A 17535-nucleotide genomic window follows, 5' to 3' on the forward strand; every position below is an offset into this window, starting at 1 on the left:
GTAGTTTTTGGGGGTGAATACACAAGGGCATTATTTTTTGCACTTGCTATCTATATTAAATATTGCATCTTCTAAAAATTATTATAACATTGAGTGCTAGAATAATTTATAATGCTATAAATTACTCTCTGCTCAAGTGGACTTAAAAGTGTAATATAGAAAAGCAGTCAATGAGTATACTCTTAGTCATTTTAACATAAAACATCAGAGAGGAAGACCCAATACCAGTTTTTAAATTACCAACTGAACAAATGTAATAAGATATCGGAACTTCGGGCGCCTGGGTGGCTCAGTTGGTTAAGCATCTGCCTTCGGCTCAGGTCTTGATCCCAGCATCCTGGGATCGAGCCCCGCATCGGGCTCCCTGCTCGGCGGTGAGCCTGCTTCTCCCTCTCCCTCTGCCTGCCTGTCTGCCTACTTGTGATCTCTCTCTCTCTGTCAAATAAATAAATAAAATCTTTAAAAAAAAAAAAAAGATATTGGAACTTCATGCAATTGCTTACATTTCACTGTTTGTAACCTGCATATGGCAATTTCATAAAGTGCATCCTAAAAAAAATGTAATAAAGGAAATGCAAAGTTCTACATTTAGTATAAAACTAATCAGCCTCACATGTTCCTGTCTGGTGGTATTCCAGGCAGAATCATGTCCAGTTCTCGGATTTGAATCTTTGTAGGACACGGACAGGTGTGTGTCAAGAGAAGGGTGAACAGAGCCTGGTCAGGACATTGGGATTCTGCTAATCATGGACCTAAAGATCTACTGAGGGATCAGGAATGCTTATTTGGTGATGGGATAGGTTATTGGGGGCCAATGACTTTCTTCAAATATTTGAATGAAGGAATGAATGAATGAATGAATGAACAAACTATCTTATGAGAGCATAGATAAATTCTGCATAGCTCCAGAGGCAAACATTTTAGGAGCTAGAAAGAGGTAATTTTGAATGCAACCAAAGGAAGAACATCCTAACAATTACAGCCATCCCAGGGAGGACTGAACAGTTTGGTTAGGTAGTAACTTCCTTAAAACTAGTAGTAATCAAGCAAGGTCATAGAGAACTCTGTTTAGGGAGTTAACTGGACTTTATGAATCCCAAAGTCTTCTCTAATTCCATGAGAACCAGTGGTTCTCAAACTTGGATATGCATCAGAATCCCCTGGAGTCCTTGTTAAAACACAGGTCGCTGGGCTCCACCCACAGAGTTTCGGAGGCAGCAAGTCTGGGGTAGTGCCTGAGAATTTGCATTTCTAATAAATTCCCAAATGACGTTGATGTTGCCGGCCCAGGGACCATACGTTGAGAACCTGTTCTCTTAAAAAGAAAAGGTAGATCAGCTTCAATTAAGTTTTTTGGAGTTTTTTCAGGCCATTAGAAAAGACTGCCCTTCCCTACATCACTCACTGCCTCCAAATAGACTTCCACTGTGATCCTCTTCTGATGGGAGGGGCGCAGTTTTACTGATGTTTTCCCCAAAGGCCTTTGTAAAAAGCCGTGGCTCTTTGCTGTGCTTTCAGAATCTAAGGACCCTGGGATTCTTTCCAGGTACGGATATTAAATTTCTTTTGATCCATTTTCACTTTGTTTTCTTGTTTCCTCTGTAACCAAGATTCCCGTGTTTTTAAGATAAGTGGCCAGAATTAAGAGTGAGTCTGGGCAAAAACCAGAATTATTTGACCCACTAAAGGATCCAACCTGGCTTAAGCCACATTCCTGGCCAGTTCTGGCAACGCTGCTGGCCACTGACTCTGGAATTCCTCTTTGCCAACCCCTACGTTGGGGAAGGAGGAGGTAGAAGTGCCAAGAATTATTATTTTTTTCTTTAACCCAAAAGGAAGTAATGTAAAAACTGATCTTAAACCAATTCAAGGAACAGATAAACAAAGCCCAACCGAAATTTTTAAATCACACATTGGTTCATTGGCCCAAGACTATTAGTATCTGGTTTATTCACTCAACAAATAACTATTGAGCTCCTCCATGTGATGTAACAGCACTGTTTTGAAACCTAGGGATGCACCTGTTAATAAGATAGGCAAATGCCGAAGACAGAAAAACAGATAATATATGTCAGGTAGAAAGAAAAATATAGTAGCTGCTTGGTTAGAAAAGCCTATGCTTTTTGTACAACCACGTCCCCTTTGTGTTTATTTTTTACCCTAATGCTTAAAATAAGCTGTGCTTACTCTGACCAAGGCAAGTGATCAACGGTAGAATGGGTTACTGTGATCTGTTCCTAAGCTGCTTTTCTTTTATAATTTAAAAAAAAAAAAAAATGCCGGGCGCCTGGGTGGCTCAGTCTTTAAGCACCTGCCTTCAGCTCAGGTCATGATCCCAGGGTCCTGGGATCGAGCCCCGCATCGGGCTCCCTGCTCGGCGGGAAGCCTGCTTCTCCCTCTCCCACTCCCCCTGCTTGTGTTCCCTCTCTCGCTGTGTCTCTCTCTGTCAAAGAAATAAATAAAATCTTAAAAAATAAAAATAAAAAATAAAAAAAGTGCCATTAGTAGTGAAGTCCTGGAAATCTTTTCCAGCTCACTTGAAAGGTTCAGTTGCATAAGAGCATATTTAAATAAATAAGCTGGAATAAATCGTGGTTAAAATTTTACCCATATGTAATCAGCAAAACCAGCTTTATGCATGCATAGTCAAAAACTTTTTTTAGGGGCGCCTGGGTGGCTCAGTCGTTAAGCGTCTGCCTTCGGCTCAGGTCGTGGTCCCAGGGTCCTGGGATCGAGCCCCGCATCGGGCTCCCTGCTCAGCAGGAAGCCTGCTTCTCCCTCTCCCACTCCCCCTGCTTGTGTTCCTGCTCTCGCTGTGTCTCTCTCTGTCGAATAAACAAAACAAAAACAAAACTTTTTTTAAAAAAGCAAATGTCTTCTGAAGGCCAGAAAATAAATCCTAGGTGGTTGGTTGGAACAGTTTCACAGCAAACAATTTTTCAAAGGAGTCAGCTCTGGGGGCACTTGAGTCCTCCTTTAATAAAGTTATCTCAGCCAAAAGAATCCATCCAAGCTTCTCAATTTTAGTCCTCCTTGGTGAAAATTGGACGTGAGCAAGACACACAGGAGATGGAACTTCTATATGAAATAGAATTCTAGTATCTTTTGGTCATGTCTGAATTAAGTCGTTACTGCAGGGACTTTTGAATCGCAGCCATAGTTAATAATAGCTCCCACCTATTCAATAAATTGACAACCTTACTGCCACTTACCACCTACTCCTACTAACTAAGCACCTACTGTATGCCAAGCACTGCTGGACATTAGTTAATTCTGTCCCAAGCATTTTAGTTATTTTGTTTTTAAATACTCAAGACCATGCTATGAAAAAAATACCATCATTATCATCATCCCTATTTTACAGAGAAAGAAACCGAAATTCGGAAAAATTAAGTAACATTCCCAAGGTCACCTCTAGTTAGTAAAAGGAATTAAACCCCAAAGCCTTTCGCTTTACACTATGGTTCTGCTCGTGCCCCCGGGAACCAGGAAGATGGGCAGGATTTTGTGTGGATTAGCAAAAGACACTCATTCCTCAAGATACTTTGCTATCATCTGCCGGAAAACAGTCATAATTACTGTCTACATCTATGGTCACCACTACGAGAAGGGTGCCCCTGTAGTTGTGCAAAGCATAGCCGGGACAACCTTAACTTCACACCACGTGGCCTCCATGAATGGACGCAAGACGACACAGTGAACAACCAGGCATAAACTGTCATTTCCACCCACGTACCTGGTACGAGGCCTGGGCCTCCCACCCTCTCCTCCCACGCATATGCACCACCATGGTGTGGGTTTGGGAACTGGGGGAGGAGTTATAAACATGCTTAGAAACAGGCGTTACGAGCAGAGTCTTCAGGCTAACAGACCTTTATTTATTTATTTATTTATTTAAAGATTTTATTTATTTATTTGAGAGAGAGAGAATGAGAGACAGAGAGCATGAGAGGGAGGAGGGTCAGAGGGAGAAGCAGACTCCCTGCCGAGCAGGGAGCCCGATGTGGGACTTGATCCCGGGACTCCAGGATCATGACCTGAGCCGAAGGCAGTCGCTTAACCAACTGAGCCACCCAGGCGCCCAGCAACTGCATTTCTGCCTTTAAAAGTCGGTCAGCCATGGGGCGCCTGGGTGGCTCAGTTGGTTAAGCGACTGCCTTCGGCTCAGGTCATGATCCTGGAGTCCCGGGATCGAGTCCCACATCGGGCTCCCTGCTCGGCAGGGAGTCTGCTTCTCCCTCTGACCTTCCTCCCTCTCGTTCTCTCTGTCTCTCATTCTCTCTGTCTCAAATAAATAAATAAAATCTTTAAAAAAAAAAAAAAGAAAAAGAAATGCAGTTGCTGTGTTTATGTGCATGGTGTGAGTGTGTGCTAGTATGTGTGTGTGCGCATGCTAGTTTTGAGGAAGAGGAAGATTGTAGTGTACCAGTTAGTCAAACGATACCCAGTGTGCAACTTCAGGGGAAAATGCCTGAAGCTTCTGTGAAACAGTCCCTGATAATATAGCTATAATAAGAAGCCATCACTATTCGCCAAAGGGCACTTTCTCCCTTATCTCTTCTTTGTCCCCACACTCCACAACCCCCATTACCCAAGGGTGAAACAGTCATTCTTCCCCTGCTTTCTTGCACACGCAAGGCCCCCTCCAGAATCCAGAGGGGCACTTTCATAGGCGACAAGTCATTACTCCTTACTGCATATAAAGTAAAATTCATTTTTCTCTATTTTCCATGAGAAAGGGAAGGAAGTTAAGCAGGAGAGATGCACAATGCCTTTAAGAATGGTAGATTCAAGGTCAAAGCCTGCTATAATTGAGTTAAAAAATAATAAATGAAAATAGCCGTGAGCAAAATAATGCCTGCTTTGCAGAATACGGTCTAGCTAGAAGTCTTCATTAAACGTTCTGGTGCACACAATGTGTTAACTATGTGTTCGCGTGCTTGAGATGCTGTGAGATATCCTGTAGCTCATAAATACCGAAAAGGGACAGTTGCCATAGTAACTAAGTGCTATTTAATGAATACCAAAGAACTGGAGCTCATAGGATAGTCTTAAATTGCCAGAACGTGAGTTACTGCCGCTGCTGTGAGCTTGCAAGTTAACTTACATGCCATCCCCCCCAATATGATTTTTAACAAGTTGGCCAATTTGACGGGTCTCCGTGTTGACCACACGAGGCCACAAGATTCTCTCTTGACATCACATGAAAATCCTACTCCTGATTTCTTCCCCTTGACTCTAAGTACCAAAATATTTTACAGAAACGAGCCAAAAATTTAGATAAAGAATGTGTCCTTAAATTTGAATCTTTGACCCAAGGAGTGAAGCGTTAGGACACATATCTCTGTCACAACCAATAGACACTGGCTCAAGGAGCCATCAAGCTGAACACAGCAGACTCTTTTTACTTCTGAAAAAGGTGGATGCTCCATATGCACCAAATGCAGGTTGTTTTCATTGTGCAATGACACAGAAGAGCTACTGCAGTTGATTTTTGCAGGCACTTTTTGTAGGCTGGTAACATCGTAGGTCATCTTTCATTAGGATGTCCAAACCTTCTCTACAGACTCCCACTCCCAATTTTCTCTCACATTCATCCCACATGTCAGATTTCTCATCCTGGAATCATCTGGCTTTACACAGGTTTTTTAAAAAAAAGAATAAAGGGGGCAGGGCTGCATTGCTTTTTCTTGGCTCTGGTTGCCCTCGGGTTTTTAAGGTTACAGATTGTGTTGCAAGCAGACTTACTTCTACATGCCATTAATAAATAATGAGAATTTAGAAAAAGGGGGAAACATCTATGTACCATGAAGCCAAAAATCATTAGCAAACACATCCATTCTCCAGAGGCTGGCTCGTTCTCGCATAACCAGCACCTCAAATGGCCCTGTTGGGTCTCAGTGTGGGCTGTGGGTGCCCCCTTCAGGCTCTGGGGTGAAATGCATGCTGCTCTCATTTGAGATACTAACGAGTCAGCCGGGCAGTTGTTTTGGTTAAAATATTTCGGGAAATTTCAAAGGAACATTGTGGCCCAGCTGTGTTGGTGCGGCCAGACGGAAAGCCCTCACATCACCAGCCTTCACCTAATATCAAAACCAGGCAGGTAAAATAAAAGACAGTGCCATTCAAGAAAAAAAAAAAACCATAGATATATTCATTGTATTCATTTGATTAAATGATGCTTTTGCACCAGATGAGCTCTGTTTAAAATTGTCTCTGTCTGTAATAAACAAAATTAAAACTGGAGAGAGGCACCCCATGACCTCCTCACCTTCCTGCTTCCTTCCACAGCCTGAACTTGTTCTCTCACGTAATCCCCGGCCTTAACTCCTTCCTCCCAGACCTTTGGTTTATCTTGCCTTCATGTTTAGTCTTGACATTCAGGGACAGAAACCCCACTGACTGTCCTCTCCAATGTGGTCCTATGCCAACGACGGTGTGAAGGTGAGAATGATCTTTGAACTTCAGTGGTATCTTGCTTCCGCCTCTCCTGTGATATTCTTAACCCATTCCTTCTAAGATGGAGAGTATTTGACATTATATCTCCACTCCTCTCCTCTCCTCTCCTCTCTTCTCCTCCCCTTCCCTCTCCTTTCCTCCCCTCCCCTCCTCTCCCCTTTCCCCTCCCCTCCTCTCCTCCCCTCTTCTGCCCTTGTCAGCTTCCTAAAGGTGGGGCCTGGCTCTCACAGAGTGTGGACCCTTAGGTCCTGCCCACGGCGGTGCCCCCCATGACGAGTGACCCCATGAATGAAGGAGCACAGGAACGCAACTCTATTTGCTTCATTTTCTTCTCTATAACAGCTGCTTAACAAGTTAGTTCTTCCCCGACCTCAAAAATGAAGAAGACACAGAGAAAATAAGACCAGTGGAGCAGTTCTTCCTCCTCTCCTGGGAAAAATCCTTTCGACTCACATTCACCTTGATTCATTCTTTCAACAATCATTTATTGACAACTTGCAATAAGTTAAAAGCATAAGGTGAGGAAATGCTATTCTTCTTTACTTTTCCTCTCACTGTAATTGCTGCTGAATATAATATTTCCAACTTTCCTTCATGCCATTTCTTTATTTTTCACCAGCCTCATTAAAATATAATGGACATATAACAAGGGGTAAATTTAAGTTGATTTGATAAACCTACATAGTGCAAAATCAGTACCAGAAAGCATTAGCTAACACCACCATCATGTCACAAAATCACCATTTCTTTTTTTGTGGTGAGCACATTTAAGATCTGCTCTCTTAGAAACTTTAAGTATATGATGCGCTTGTTGCCATTTCTTAGTCACGTGACTCCTACATGCAGTGTGGAAGGCTGGCTCCTTCTCGCTCACCCGTTCAACATTGTGCTTCTACTCTGTGCTGAACTGGGCCAGGTCCTGAAGATGTAGAATCGGTTAAAACATAGAACTAGAGCATAATTCCCTGCTCCCTAAGTGTGAGCTGTGCGCAGTGACTTCCTTCTAAAAAGTACAATCTGGAAAGGGAGGAAATGAGTTCTTTGTATAATGGAGAAAGCTGAGAAGCTCTATGTCAGCCGGCTGATCCAGATCAACGTCAGCGGTGATAAGTCGTGTTGATAGCGTGTATCCACGGGAGGATGGGATGGCAATGGCACTACTTCTCTGGTCTTCCTCCCCAAACCCATAACCCCAGGCCGATCACGAGGAAGGTATCAGAAGAATCGTAACAGAGAGACATTCCACAACATGCCTGACCAGGACTCCTCAAAACTTTCAAGGTCATCAAAAACAAAGAAAGTTAGAGAAACTCACAGACCACTGGAGCCTAGAGAAACATGATGACTGAATGTTGTGTGGTGTCCTGGATAGGATCCTGATCAGGAAAAAGAGTATTAGGTAAAAACTAAGGAAATCTTGGGGCATCTGGGTGGCTTAGTCAGTTAAGCCACCCACTCTTGGTTTCAGCTCAGGTTATGATCTCAGTGTCGTGAGATCCAGCCCCTGGGACTGGCTTCACGCTCAGCTCAGAGTCGGCTTGAGGTTCTCTCCCCTTCCCTCTCTTCCTTCCCTTCTGCTCCTCCCCCCTGCGGGTGCTCGCACTCTCTCTCCCTATCTCGAAAATAAATAAAATAAAATGCCCCTAAGGAAATCTCATTAAAGCATGGACTCTAGTTAATAGTAACATATCAATATTGGTTTATTAATTATAAAAAATCTACCATAGGAATAATAATGGAAACTGACTGTGGATTATACGGAACTCTCTGTACTATCTTTGCAATTTTTCTGTAAATCTAAAAATATTCTGAAATAAAAGATTTATTTTAAAAACTGGATTTGACTTCAAGAATGTTAATGAAGGAGGAAGACAGTGAGTAAAGACCGTGGTCCGCTCTGGGAAGCAGCTGTGCAGCGGTCGGCGGAGCTGAGTCTGCAAGGTGGGAAGAGACAGACTCTCACAGCAAAGATGGGACAGCGTCAAAGGTGGGGGGAGGCTCCGGGTGGTGGATGGGCAGTTAGAGAAGGTTAAAAATATTGTCGTGACTCAGAAAGGTCCTTGTTGAGGTCATCAGCATAAATTTTGGTCAGGAACAGCCAGCCCAGATGAGCAACTTTCTCATAACAAGCAGGCCAAGAATAGAGAAAGCTAGAGCTATGATCGACCTAGATAAGGAATCCACAGTTTCCCCAAAATTCTCTCTTTTGATAGGAAGCATGATAAATGCACTTTCTTCCTGTTCAACTATTCTTCCAGATTCATTATTCTATGAACCCTCCTCTCCAATTGCCCCTTCTCTCCTGTTTCCCACATTCTGCAGTTTTCACACTGAAAAATATCAATCATGATAGTGCAAAACGTTCTGAGGGTGGCTTAGAGAAAATTCTTAAATTAAAGGGTTGAAGAAGCAAGATGCAGAAGAAGTTCAAAGAAATCCAAAGGGGGGCTGGATCCTTTCAATATATCCTGCCAAGGAAAGATATATATTTCTCCATTTTTCAAAAGGACAGTAAAAAGGAAAAGAAAAACAAAGAGGTCTCCCATTTTTTAAAAGAATCTGAGGGTCAGAGAAATAGAAGCCTCTGGTTCATCGGCCTCTTGGACACCTCAGGCAAACAGCTGAGAACACCTAAAAATGAAGATGGACAGCAAAGAATGACACCAGCTCACATAGATAAACAGGAAGTAATCAGGATAATACATATCTTGTCTCTGGGGAACAATTTCTTAGTTTATAACATATTTTCACACACACTGTTTCATGTGATTCTAACAAAAACCCGATGAGGTGGGCATAACAATTATTAATAATCTCACTTTACATATGAGAGGGAGGCTACTCAGAGACCATAACTGACCTGCCTGGGTTCCCAGCTCAGCACGGATGGAGCTCTGCTGTTTTCATTTAGCCTTGTGCCTAGGCAGACACCGTATGCAGATGTAGGTAAAGAAGATCTAGTGCTTGTGATTAAATGTCAATGCATATCTTTATCCCAGAGACACATATGTGAAAATGTAAATATTTAGTTTTCTGCTATCATGACTGCTATAAAGTGAAGGACAAGTATCACTTAAGAAATACTAGAGAATTGAGAAGAGAGAGAGATAGAAAGAAACTTAAACGCAGAGAAACTTGTTAGTTTGACCTTAAGTTAGTTCTTCTTGGATGGGAAATGAAGGACACGAAGCAGGTAATAGATAGAGCCGACAAAATAAGAAGTAAACATCTGGATCGTTACGTGCTCTTTTGCAACAACTGAATAAGAAAGGAAGGGCAAGACAAAGTTATAGAAATCAGCAACTCAAACTTGTGCAAAAATGCTCCAAATTTATATCATCTAAAAACATGACTCAAAGAGACATAATCACAGCCTATAAATATCCCCCAAGCAACAATATATGTGGAAATAAAGTAAGTGAATTATTCACACCCATAGGTTTGGGTCATTTCTCTTTGTCCAGTTGTCTAAGGAAGACAATGCTTTACCCCTGAGCTGGTGTCATCCCTCACAAATGAAAACAGCCAAGGAGACTCTTAAGGTAGATCCTGCCACAGATGCCAGGTGTAGGGTTAAAAAGAGGAACCACAGGCAACGGCCTCCCATGGCTCTTCACGCTATCGGGAATGAGGCTGGATCACTCTATTGGCCATTTTTATTTCTCCCTCACCTTGAAAAGGAATAATAGAGAATAGAATCAAATCCAAAAAATCTTTCTGTGACTGGCCCACTTGATTGGAAGAAAATACAGACCATGAACAAGCACATACAGTATAAAGTACTCTGCGCTGGTGTCAGGAAATAGCATGGTGCCAAATCTCATGAAAAACATAAAAGTTGGCAAAGTCAAAGACACTGTTCACGGACGCCATTGTGCTATGGTTTTCCCATTGCCGTAAGGGGGAGTCCTATTTGTCTTACCTTGTAAGTCACGTTTCAGATACCAAAGCATTTTTTAAAACCACTGAGAACTGGGGCGCCTGGGTGGCTCAGTTGGTTAAGCAACTGCCTTCGGCTCAGGTCATGATCCCAGAGTCCCGGGATCGAGTCCCGCATCAGACTCCCTGCTCAGCAGGGAGTCTGCTTCTCCCTCTGACCCTCCTCCCTCTCATGCTCTCTGTCTCTCATTCTCTCTCTCGCAAATAAATAAAATCTAAAAAAAAAAATTTTTTTTAAATAAAAAATAAAACCACTGAGAACTGTGCAAATGCAAATGGTTGCTAATTATTATCATTATTAGGACTCTCCCAGATGCAATGCTTCAAAAACACCATTTTTCACAAATATTTCTTCTGTGTGATCGTTTTCTCCCTTTTGAAATTTTTGAGGTTTCCTGATTAAGAATCATCATTTCCTTAAGCCACAAATCATTTCAAAAGATCTATCTGTCCCAGTACTTGGGGGCAGCCTAAATTCTTTGAATCACAGCAGAAATGATGCTGGGCGGGCCCCTGCTGGGCGTACAATAGCGTGAGTGCAGTGATATTTAAAATATCAGGAACTCTAAACACAGCATGTTCAATGCATCCACAGACTAATCCAAATCCAAGCAATTTTTTTTTTCCTTTGTCTTCCCAAGGACAGTTTTTCTAGTCTAGTAGAGGAGCTGCCCCAAATTTGGTTTTATTTGTCTTCATTTCTTCTGCATGGAAAGGTGCCTAGATGATTTGACCACCAGATATTTAGTCCTTAAATAAGCAATAGTTCCTTTTTTTTTTTTTTAAGATTTTATTTATTTATTTATTGGAGAGCGAGCGAGAGAGAAACAGCATGAGAGAGGAGAGGGTCAGAGGGAGAAGCAGGCTCCCCGCTGAGCCGGGAGCCCGATGTGGGACTCGATCCCAGGACCCTGGGATCATGACCTGAGCCGAAGGCAGTCGCTTAACCAACTGAGCCACCCAGGCGCCCAGCAATAGTTCCTTGTTAACATCATAACGCAGACCCTGAGTTGTGCCTTGTTGGCATCTTAGGACCATGTACTGCGCTGCATGACTGTAAGCCAGCAACAGGCTGGTACCCGGTCCCACTAATGCTTTGCAACGACCGTGGACTGCCCACGACGTGAACGGCTGCCTGAACTGGGACAATGAATGCCCAGACAGTGTTAAACCACAAAAGACAAGCATTTTCTATGGGAGTATCCGGGGCTTAGTTTTAAGCTCATAGCAGTGGTAGCCCTAGTGCTTCTCCGTCTTCTGTTCCCCAGAGGTAGCCCAGGAGCATTTCAATTGCCTCTGGGCCTTTGTGACAAAAGCACCTCCAAGAAACTATAGACTTTCGCTTAGTACAATAATAAACCTAGTAGACCTGGAATAAATGCCTATTCAGTGGAGGTAGAAGGTCTTATGCATCCCTATCTACACATGTATGCACGCGCGCACACCCCCCCCCCCGACAACATTAAAGCATGTGGGATTTTCTCCAGTACAGATGTAAAGGTTATGGAAGACACAAATTGGGATGCAGATGTTGTCTGTGCTAATGTCTTATAAGGAGAAATCACCACAGCTTCAGCTTCTATTCAACGCTTTCCTGAGTTGGTGGAAATTGCCAAATCTGCAATATTAACATAGAATTATGGAAATCGGAAACAAAAAGCTGGAGTCTACTGGGAATGATAAGCTCAAGAGGAACTCAACTGGAAAATTTGGCTAACTAAAAGTGACATCCTTTGTGCTGGAATTTTTCTATCTGAAAGCTTTAAAAAGGCTGTAATTATTTTGAGTTTTCAAGTCAGCCCTTCTCAAACTAAGCCTCCTATTTTCTTTCTTTCTTTTTTTTTTTAAAGATTTTATTTATTTATTCATGAGAGGCAGAGAGAGAGAGGCAGAGGGAGAAGCAGGCTCCCAAGGAGAAGAGAGCCCGATGCGGGACTCGATCCCAGGACCCTGGGATCATGACCTGAGCCGAAGGCAGACGCTTAACCATCTGAGCCACCCAGGCGCCCTAAGCCTCCTATTTTCTTCATTGCTCTCTATACCTTTCCTCCAAGCGAACTCCAGTGTCTGCCAAGCTTACCACTGAAGTGGTAAATTCATACTGGTTTTACACACAAATGCATCTCCAGGGAGTGGTAAGCAACACAACTTTTGTATCCTCTATGCCAAGGGAAACAAAGGAATGTCTGTATATCAAAACTCTTATCTTGGGGCACCTGGGTGGCTCAGTTGGTTAAGAGTCTGCCTTCAGCTCAGGTCGTGATCTCGGGGTCCTGGGATCAAGCCATGTCAGGCTCCCTGCTCAGCAGGGAGTCTACTTTTCCCTCTTCCTCTGCCCCTCCCCCTCACTCGTTCTCTCTCTCTGTGTTTCTCAAATAAATAAATAAAATCTTAAAAAAAAAAAAACCTCTTATCTTGTTCACAGGCTCAAAATATATGGTAAATAAATCACCTAATAAGAAGTGTCTGATTGAGGCCAATAAATAATTTCTTTGCAAGTTAGTGCTTTTTCTCCATGGAGAAGCTAAGGAATACAAGAACTTAGACTTACCTGGTGGCTTTTGGGTCCCAAATCACAATGTCTGCATCTGATCCCACAGCTATTCTTCCTTTTCTTGGATAGAGATTAAAGACCTTAGCTGCATTTGTGCTGGTAACTGCCACAAACCGGTTTTCGTCCATCTTACCACCATGCTGTAAAACAATTCAAGAAAGAAAATGCATGTGTTTTAATGACCATGTACTTAAACATCTCCTATCAATAAAAGGGCAAGACTTGTATCTCTTAGAATCAAACAGAACCGCACCTAATTTCTTATATTGTAGAGCCAAACACCTCTGTGGATGCTGCTAAGTCTTATATCATAATGATAATGATGGGGATGATGGGGTAACACAAGCCTGAAGACAACTTTTCACAAACCTAAGCTTAACCCCCACCCGTCACTAATTTTTTCCATCCTTCCCAGAATCACACAGACAACAGCGAAACATTGGCAATAGTATTTTCAATTTTTGTTTAGAGTTTACTACCACCACCTACTACATTTATGATCTAGCTTATTTACTATAGACCTGAGATTTATGAGATGATCATGTAGACAACAGGTAAAATATTATAGAGTAAAAATAAGACAGACCTTTAAATCAGATGACAAGACTTTTAGAAAGAGGAAAAATCAACTCAAGAGATTAAATTTTGTGCTATTGAAATGTACATGAACCAATAATCATGGACAGTCTATTAAAAGAGATTTTAATATGGACAAGCTTTGGATAAATGTGGTCTCTCTAAAACCATATGATTTGTTTTTTTTAATGTTGAGAGTTTATCCTTATGTACATTTATATGGTTAGGAGTATCCTTAAGGTTTATTTAATTCTCAATGTGTCCATGTCTCACAAAATGATTAAGAATCACATCCTGAGAGTAATATTCCCATGAGTAAACCATCTCAATGTTTCATAAAATAACATAGTTTCTGTACATTATTAAGAAATATTCAATTATTTTTTTATTTATTATTTATTTATTTATTTATTTATTTATTTATTCTTATGTTAATCCCCATACGTTACATCATTAGTTTTAGATGAAGTGTTCCATGATTCATTGTTTGTGCATAACACCCAGTGCTCCATGCAGAACGTGCCCTCCTCAATACCCACCACCAGGCTAACCCATCCTCCCACCCCCCTCCCCTCTAGAACCCTCAGTTTGTTTTTCAGAGTCCATCGTCTCTCATGGTTTGTCTACCCCTCCGATTTCCCCCGCTTCATTCTTCCCCTCCCGCTATCTTCTTCTTCTTCTTCTTTTTTTTTTTTCTTAACATATATTGCATTATTTGTTTCAGAGGTACAGATCTGATCAATTATTTTAAAGTCATTTATACACTTGATATATTATGAAAGTTTGCTGTAATGAACAGACTCTTTTAATAGCACGAGTTCAGAGAAAAAGGTTGAACTTTTAGCAAGAAAATCCAGGCAAAGAGGAAGAGGAATCATCTGGGATGATTAGAGTTAGGGTAGAGGTACAAAGGGCTGAAAGGATGATTAGCAAAAGATAGGGCTATGGAGATGTTTTGAAGATCCTTACATGTAAATTGATTGTTCAAATATCATCCTATAAGTAATGGAGAATATTAAAGAGTTTTAAAGAAGAAAGTAGCATGAATAGTCCTTTGGTTTTGGAAGGCAGCACTGGTGCTAGAGGATAGATAGCATAGGCATATAGCATAGGCAAGTGAGAGCCTGGTAGTAAGGGCACCAGCTGCGAGACTACTGCAATGGTCCAAACAAGAGCAGGATTCAAACTAGAGTAGTAAACATGAAGATGGAAATAAGGAGACATGTTAGAAATCCAACTGACAAGAACTGGTAAATAATTGGAGTTAGAAAGAAAGGTATGTGGAGGGGATTCTGAGGTGTGAGATAATGTCATCTAAGGGAGGGTAATATGTCATCTAAGGGAGGATTTCTGAGAAATGGATGATAATGACATGAAAATGGTGGCCCCAGGTACAACCAGGCAAGTCTCCCCACTGATTGTACAGCTACACATGTCAAGTGGAGGGACAGGTGAACATATGAACATTTAGCCACCTGATTCTTCTCCATGCTCAGGGAGATATTTTTAAATCATGGACATTTAAAAGATTTCTTTTTCTAGACTTTGGATTATTATTTATGTGACTTTATACAGCCGTTTCAAAAATATGATATTCAAAGATCCTCAAAAAGGGACATCTATAAAAATTTCATGAAAAGGAGATATGAACATAATAAAAATCCTTCCTGTATTTTCAATCATTCCAAGTATTTACACTAGTGAGACATGAGGAACTGGGATTCAAAAATAAGAAATCAGGTAGAAGGGCTATAACATTTCATAGAGTTAGAGAGGAAACCTCTTGGTACCCAATCTAAATTTACCCCCTAATGTCTGTATAATGATGCAATGCATCTTCTAAACTCAATTATGCAGAGATCAAAATGATTTTTTACTATTATCCTGGAGGATGGGGTGACAATGGTCATAGTGTTGCAGTCCCAGTCTCCACTCTAATAAAAACAATCAAAAAGCTTTTCTCTGAAGGTTTGTGGTACTCTGATCCTGAAATGAGCCAGATCCTGGCTAAAGAGTTAAGCAAAACAAGCTGGATGCTGTGAAACTCACCACGCCTTTTTCCCATATTACTGACATCCGGTCCTCAACACCGTTCACCCCATTGGGAATCTTAGTGAAATCGTCCTTCCCCAGAGCTTTCTGGCAAGTGTTGAAAGTGCAGTGGTCAGTTCCTGTTGTGGTTAGATCACCACTGAAATAGAACACACAAGAGTGTGGGATGAGTAGATAAAAGACGTCAGAAGGAAACTACCAGAACCTTTCCTGTTCTTCTGATGCCCTTCTCAACTGAAAGTCAGAAAACTGCAATGGACAATGAGTGGCTTTTTCAAGTATATATTTCAGCCATACCCATCTCTATTTTATTTTATTTTATTTTATTTTATTTTATTTTTTTTTTTTTTTTAAGATTTTATTTATTTATTTGAGTGAGAGAGAATGAGAGACAGAGAGCATGAGAGGGAGGAGGGTCAGAGGGAGAAACAGACTCCCTGCCGAGCAGGGAGCCCGATGTGGGACTCGATCCCGGGACTCCAGGATCATGACCTGAGCCGAAGGCAGTCGCCCAACCAACTGAGCCACCCAGGCGCCCCCCATCTCTATTTTAGAAAGCACTTTTGGAAAATAATACTCTTATAAGAAGTGTGATGCAGGATCATACTCATGTCAGAAAAACTGGTTCTAGGCTCCATCACTTGCTGGTTCTATGATTATGAGTTTGTCCAATGCTCAGTTTTATCTAGAAATTGATGATGGTATGTACTCGGTGATAATTATTTTAGGATCACTGGCAAAAATGTAAGTGAAAAATCTTTGTGAGTAGAGCACTACACAAAGATGAACCTCAGTGGACCCACATGAACAGAGGCAGCCCCTGGCCAAATGGCAATGTTGTGATGACAGAGACGTGACATTGGCCGAGGATGTTCATGTCACCAGCGACAGATAGCCCTGCTTTGAATTGTGAATAATCTCGGAGATGTAGACATGTGCAGGAGGAAGGAGGCTGAAAGAAAAAGGTAAATGAACTCTTGAATGTTGTGAAAAACTCTTTAACTTGGGTCTAGTATCTGAATGGGGAGCGCTGGGGTGTCCATGAATGGTGTATTTCTCAAGAAAAGTAATCATAACTTCCCAGAAAGAAGCATCTCTGAAAATGGTCTGGATGGCTGTTCATGGGGATAACCTCTCTGAGGGCAGGATTTTTGCCTTTCACCCCTACAGTGGCTCTGCCCTAGATCATAACCTGTCGGATATATACAGGCACATCTGCCTCTTGGCTTATAACAGCATAGAAAAATATTCAAGAATATGTGAATGATAACAACAAAACATAATGAAGAGACCGGGTTCTAGGCAATAAGTGACAGAAAAGATGAGGAAAAAATTAGGAGAGTAAAATTTTATAAAAATTATCTGATTTCTCTGTGTCCAGGAGAGATTTTGACACCATACCATAATTAAGCCACTGTTTTTTTGGTCTCAGGTGAGGGACTCCCCACGGCCTATGATGTCAAGTAGAACAGAACACTGGAGGTCAATGGAAGGTCAGATGATAAGATGTCCTATGCTCAAACCCGAGACTCACATAATACCTCATTTTGGCAAAACCCTTCACAATCATCTGCTAAATTATTACTTAGCCAATAGATTCATGAGGAAGTGAGGTGTTGAAGGGTCCGGTCGCAGGGGTGGCCCCATAACATGGTGGGCTGCATGGCGCCACTCTTTATGCCAGTAGTGAGTTCCATCTGTGCCGAGACTTGCTGCGATGGGTTCTCCATAGACCACTTTCCCTGGAAATTTCAAAGGAAGCATTCAGTCCCTTAATTTGCTCTCAAGAGAACCATCTGACAAACACATAAATATTAGTCTTCTCTGTGCTAGCAAAATATGATAGGAATCCCAGACTATAAGTTACCTTTTGTGAGCAGGCTTTAAAAATGAAAACTACGGGGTGCCTGGGTGGCTCAGTTGTTAAGCGTCTGCCTTCGGCTCAGGTCATGATC

General features: G+C 41.8%; 1 protein-coding gene across 1 annotated transcript in view; it reads right to left on the reverse strand.

Annotated features, from left to right (window-relative positions):
* The window catches only part of DPYS (dihydropyrimidinase), a 66101-nt gene that overhangs the window by 16590 nt on the left and 31976 nt on the right, over positions 1-17535 (reverse strand). Inside the window, exons 5-7 of the mRNA XM_044914277.1 lie at positions 17166-17322; positions 15578-15719; positions 12950-13092 (exon numbers count right to left, since the gene is read on the reverse strand). Coding sequence (XP_044770212.1) covers positions 12950-13092; positions 15578-15719; positions 17166-17322 — 442 coding nt within the window. The remainder of the gene's footprint in view (positions 1-12949; positions 13093-15577; positions 15720-17165; positions 17323-17535) is intronic.

The sequence above is a fragment of the Neomonachus schauinslandi genome, chromosome 4 (genome assembly GCF_002201575.2).
Source record: "Neomonachus schauinslandi chromosome 4, ASM220157v2, whole genome shotgun sequence".
In the NCBI taxonomy this organism is placed as follows: domain Eukaryota; kingdom Metazoa; phylum Chordata; class Mammalia; order Carnivora; family Phocidae; genus Neomonachus; species Neomonachus schauinslandi.